The following is a 6,204-nucleotide window of genomic DNA, read 5'->3' as shown; positions in this document are numbered from 1 at the left end:
ACAAGATAATTCTAGAACACTAAGAAATCAACTGTTTCAGTCTTGAACGGAACAACTCATTATATATTTCAGCGGATTTTTGGAGACGAAACTGCGAGAACTTTTAGCTTTTTTCAAGTTGCAATCCATTCCGACAGGACATATTTAGTACACTGGAATGGTAGTCAAGAGCGATAACAGTGATGGCGATGTTGATTCCATTGATAACATTGATAATGATGATGATGATGTGGTGGACAAAAATAAAGTTCTTGTTCTTCTCAATCTTGACGCCGCTTTTTTTCTCCGAAAGTAGCCTGGAAGTGAATCATGCTAACAGTCGAAACGAGACTATAAGTAAGCCCATTAGTTTCAATCCGAATTGGACTTTGTTCTTCCTATGATCATGAAAACGATTTCCTCGCGGCTTGCTTCGACACACCCTACGAGCAGAGCCTCCTCTTGTCTTTTTCTTTACTGAACGCCAAAATCGAGCAAGCAAAAGAAAGGCTCTGCTAGCAGGGTCAGCAGGGTGGCTTCGACAGTGTCAAAGATCAAACGCAATCTGACAAGACACCTGAATAGCTCGTCGAGTACACACGGGCAGGCAGTTTAACTAATTTAAAAGGACGCTTCGTTACTAGTAAGCAAGGGTAGGTGGTCACCTACGAAAGATTGTTTTCAAAGAGAGATCGACATACAGTACACGACTGGGAACTGAGTCGAATGGGATGTCTGTGAGATTGATTGTAAAGAAATTAAACTAAGTGTGAACACATCGTCTTGAGGAGTGTCTTCAGTAATGACGAGGCACAAGCAGAAGGTGACATCAATATTTACTCATTCACTTAATGTATTTACATACAGAACCCCATTGTTGAAATCTGCTGTAACTGCACAATCGCCGTTTTCAACAAGTTGTCAACCTGAAAACTGCATTTAAAAGTAAACACGCGAGTTAAGATACCCCTTTTAGAGAAAGCACATTGCATTTTTGTCATAAATAAAATGTTGATTTCATTATTTCATATTTTGTTCGTAGTTACCGTCCATGAAAACTCATTTTACCCGCGGTAAAGGACTGAGTCCCAAGGGTTTTAAGCTATTTCTTCTGTTCGTAGTACTACCTCGAAAATCCTCGAACTGGCGGTTCTTCCGTTGTGGAAGTCTTGTTCCTTAATTCCACGTAAGTTGACGCTGAAATAGACTTCTGTTTTAGTTTGTACCTGTCCACCCAGGGAGAGGGGGAGCCATTTCTCAGTGAGTACACTACCCTTCTTGAGTCTCGTTTTGTATGCTGGCGAGGGGACAGCCGAGGCGACAGCTGGGGCTCGGAATCGTTCGGAAATGTGATCGGCTCCGATCGTAAGCTGCTGTTCCGTGAAGTAGCGGTCCGAGATAATACTGCACCGTCGTGGCAGGGTGGGCTGTTGGGATTTGGAACGAGCTCTTCAAGTGTAACTTCCTATTGAGTAAAATAGAAGACCAATAAAATTAGACCCAAAACCTTTGCAAACAAAGTTTTGAACTTACAGTGCGTCCCTAAATAAACAGGAGGGACTCAGTATTCAAGGTACTCCAAGGGGATTATTCGACTGCTATTCAGTGGCAATCAATTTGAAAGTTCCCGACGCAATTATTTGAAGAGACAAAACAATTAATATTTTCATTCCCCACCCACCAAAAGGCAATATTTAGTATATATTTTAGTTTTTCATCACAGATATTTTACCGCGGCAATCTGACGAGTGTTCGTCGATGTTATCAATAATAAAGGGGCTTGGTAAGTAACAAGCCATGCATCTGGTGTTCGATCAGACGGACCGGTCTAGAGCACAAAAGGTCACAGCCTGCCCATGTAGAGAATTGGTATTGTAAAGAACACCTCACAACATTTCTTTGTATACTTAACGTGTGTTTCACGTCTGCTACGATTTTATTATCAAAGCTGAAATTTGGTGTTATACCAAAAACTCCAAAACGTTTCTTTTTTTATGCACTAGAGCAGATCATGAACTGTTCCTTCCGATAATTTAGTTGATTTCTTTTTCTTGATGTTCTAGAATTATTTTGTGACTAAGTGAAGGTGTTGTCGCACCATTTTCACGATTAAATGTCAAAATACCCCTGATACTCCCTCTTTAATCAGTAAATACGATATACGATGCACGGACTTTTAAAGGGGCAGTGTCAAGGAGACTTTGCTATATGTTGGTCAAAGCTGCTCAACTATTAATATGACTAAGAACCTCTTTTCTGCCATGAAATTGCTCTTACAGCACTGGGAAGAAAATATAAATTATTCTCCGAGAAAGAATAAAATATAGTCAGTTTTTGGAAAATTTTTCCAAAATAGGCAGAAGGAACTTGAACAAATTGGCCAATGTTTTCAAGTTGCAATCCATTTCCATCCTAGCCATCCTCAGCCAAAGATGAATGATACTGGTTTCTGTGCACCAGTAAGGCTGTTGTTGACGAAACTAAACCGTCATTTGAACGTTTATAACCATACAAAAATGGTTTTTTGTTATTCAAAGGGACACTGATAATAGGTGACACTGCCCCTTTAAGACGGACAAGTCCAGCACTGTTCAAAAGTGAACGTAACTTCCTGTTAGACCTTGCACCTACGTTAACGTTGCATGGAATTCTGTTAAGTGAAAAACTAAGTACTGTGAGAAGTAGAGGTTAAGTTTCAGTCAAAAACAATAAGTAATCACAATTGAATTTAGTAATGTCGTTCTAGCTCATTTCGTGTGGACAAAGCTGTAAAGAGTGACTATTCAAATGAAAGTTACTGAGCAAGTACTTTATGATTCACCGTGAGATTTGGAGATCAAATCGTGAGACCGTAAATTGATGCCCCAAATCGTGAGTCACACGGTCAAACCGTGAGAGTTGACAGGTCTGTGAGGTCGAGGTGCTTCAGTGTACTAGGTTGTTCTCGTCGGTTCCTTTAGAGTCTGTGGATGAAATCTCAAACTGTGGCCATTCAAATGAAAGCTGTTTAATAGTACTTTTTAATTTCCTGTGGTACATGTACTTGTTTAGTTAGCTAGCAGAATGTACATGTTGAAGTGGTGAAAAATCTAGTTAGTGACGAGTACTCGTTTAATTTTCCCAAATAAGAATTTCGAAAAATGATCAAATTTATAATAATTCGGCACTCAAAGGCCCGCAGTGAGGTAAAGCGCACGTATAAAGCGAGCTAAGAAAACATTTGAAGGAAAACTATATGAATTGGACGTCCAATTTCTTTATCTTTTGCTTGGAACAGTCAAAAACAGCTATATTAATTACTGTAGACTGTAGATGTTTTTTCAGGGAGTGCAGCCATGTGTGGTATCTTTGTCAGCATATAAACAAATTTCATTGGAAGTAATCAATAAAATCGTAAAAAGGGGAGACCGCTAGCCGAAAGAAACTTGACTTTTCAGTATTACTGCGGTAAATATCGCACCACTTAAAACTGATAAAAACCCTTCAGTTAAAAGAGAGACCGCGAACCGAGGGATGCAAATACTTTTAGCTTTATCAAGGAATTTATTGCACCACTTTACTGAAGACAGAAAACCATTGAGTTTTTAAAATGACTTTATACTGGGAACGCGGTCAATTTCTGCAACCAGTCGATTATATATTACTGATGTGCTGTCTATTCTATGGCATAGAATGAGGGTCTTTTTTCGCAGATTTGATCACGATGAAAGTCAGTTTCAAAGTAACTTGCGTTTTAATTTGCAATTCTAGGCTGAGTCAAACACCAAGTGTTGCCGCGGTGCAATGTGTTTGTAGACTTTGTACAGATTATAGGTCTGTTTGGGATGAAATTTGTTGGACCATTTAAAGGAAAGCCGCTTCCCGTAGACCTTCTTTATTCAATTTTTTTTTCTTAACGAGCGAACGGAAATATTAGGACATGATCGTAAATTTTTACTCAAACACTTTTAAAATCGCGTACCGACGAAATTAACAGTCGATTTCCATAGCATTTGACTCAGTACGATAAAAAAATGTAAACTATTACTTGTAACAATAATTCAAGCTATCGACTGGTAGATAAGTTACGGTACCGTGACAGTTGATGCGTAGCTTCAATTATTTCGGGTGTCCCATGGCAACTTTAATCATCGCTCCTCGCCAAACGTTTGGCTACGTTCATAAGCGTTATTCCTTTACCCTCTTCTTCCAAACGATGAACATATATATACATTCAAAAGTGGGCGAAAGTCAAATTTTACTTTGTGATTATTGAAGAACAAATAGTACTCCGTGAAAGTGTTGCTTGATAACTTTCATTTGAGTGCATGGTTACACTTCGGGATTTCATACACAGACCTGTATGGTACACAAACGAGACTCCAGTTATCTCGAGAATTCGGGGGAACAAATACTCGCAAGAAATAGCATACAGGAGTTCAACGAATGGCATGCGGAGAAGTAACTTGTTATAAACAATCGCTCACAACAGTATCCAAGGAAAACAGTCCATGCTCAATATAGCATAGACTGTTTTCGAAGAAGAAAGGAACTCATAAGGAGATTCTCAGTACTGTAACTTACTTCAGACTCAGGATAAAGGACTCGGTGTACACTTTCTTGTTGGAATCGGATCCGCTTGAATCATATGTTATCTTTTGAGTCTAAGATGCGACCATTTAAATGAAAGCTCCCTAGCAGCATTTTCCCATCGTATTGTCTCTTTTTCAGTGATTTACAAATTGAAATTTAGGATTTCTCTTGAATCTCTGCACTATACGGAATTCAACTCAGTGGGAAAACGGTAATAAATTTCTAACTCACCTGGCCCTCTTTGTAGCCATTTGGTAACCCGACGTTTGTGGACCGCACTCGAGACGGAAAGAAACCATTGAAGATCCGTTTTGGCTTGTGCATGGGACGAATTTCTTGGTAAGATTTGAGCGTGTTAAAGTCGATAATATTAGGACAGCTAAACTGCCTTTTGTTCTTAAAGTTCTTGCGTTCCTCCGCTAGTTTTCTTGAATCAGCTCGCTCGCCATTTCTTGTTTGTCTGTCTAAGAGCGTCAATCCTTGTGTTGACTTACCGAACACGTTTGTAGAAGCCGGGCAAAAACCTCTCTTGTCCCCAACAAATATCTTCTCTTCCAAGCTTGGAAAAACTATAATTTTCAACGATGTGACCGGATCCATGGCAAGCCGAGATTTTGGCTAGTCGTGGTTGCCGAGTAAACGTTTTTCACTTGGAAACAGGCTCTCCCACATTGCACAACAAGATGCCCGTCTGGCCAGATGCAAAGTGATTAGGGGATTGAAATCAGCCACTTGACTTTATCCCTGTTATGCAAAAGACTCATTCAAAGGTGGATTTGACAAAGCAAGCCCTCTGTCTATAATGAGAAGGCCGATAACCAATTAAACGCCAACAAGATTATTCCCGTGTGGACAAAATCATTATCTAAACAGCTTGGCGCAGGGTTTATTACTGGCACGGAACAAAAAGTTCTATGATGTCATTAGTCGCGCCCACCAGAAAAGTCTTTCAAACCATGCAAAAATTAATTACTGTCCGAGTTTTTTCCGGTGCTTAAAACTTGCCCTTATTGAAAGGCTCCTTATCGGTGAAGCTCCAGTCGTAAACGATCGCTTTTTAACTCGGAGATCAAGATAAATAAATTGCATTTGGCCGTCAACGCGAATCAACAGTATGATAATGATAGCTAAATGATTCCACTTCGCTATTGTACGAGGGGATTACTGAATTAGATCATCATTGAAATTTATGCAGATACTTTTCTTTGCTTCCACCGACTTTTGTCTTCTAAGTGGTTTGTTTTCTTCGACGCGCTTGATCCTTCTGGAAATATCTCTTTTTAGGAACGGAGAAAAGTTTTAGAACGAGCACTGAAGTTTTCTTTGTGACTAGTGAAAATTCCATTTTCACCGCGTAAAGGATCACATCGTGACCATTTTTGCACTGTAACATTTCAAATGAATTTCACGCTGTTATTACAGTAAACAAACACAGTTCCCTGTTAAGAACGCGTTAATTTGAAAATCATTGTGGTTATTTATCGCAAGAAAACCTGCCCTGTTAACCTTGTCAGAAACCTTAAAAATTGCTGCATCAAGAGATTACTTTTTGTCGGGAAAGGCTCATTTCCTGATAATACCTCGTACCAAAATTCGTGAGTATTTAATTAAGAATCTACAGCTTTAATCCTTTCATCATATTTGAAGAAAATT

At 39.3% G+C, this 6,204-nt stretch overlaps 1 protein-coding gene across 1 annotated transcript; it reads right to left on the bottom strand.

The window, feature by feature from the left end:
* Positions 1 to 804: 804 nt before the first annotated feature.
* LOC146462108 (uncharacterized) lies at positions 805 to 5,291 on the bottom strand. The gene is made up of 2 exons (XM_085085988.1): positions 4,783 to 5,291; positions 805 to 1,444 (listed from the first exon to the last, which is right to left on the bottom strand). The coding sequence occupies exons 1-2, from the start codon at positions 5,149 to 5,151 to the stop codon at positions 1,103 to 1,105; spliced, it is 711 nt and encodes a 236-aa protein (XP_084942114.1). The 5' UTR covers positions 5,152 to 5,291; the 3' UTR covers positions 805 to 1,102.
* Between the last annotated feature and the right edge of the window lie 913 nt (positions 5,292 to 6,204).

Source organism: Pavona decussata, unplaced genomic scaffold (assembly GCF_977016875.1).
Source record: "Pavona decussata unplaced genomic scaffold, jaPavDecu1.1 SCAFFOLD_191, whole genome shotgun sequence".
Lineage (NCBI taxonomy): Eukaryota > Metazoa > Cnidaria > Anthozoa > Scleractinia > Agariciidae > Pavona > Pavona decussata.
Note: the sequence above shows the minus strand (reverse complement) of the source record. Positions and strands in the feature narration are given on the sequence as shown.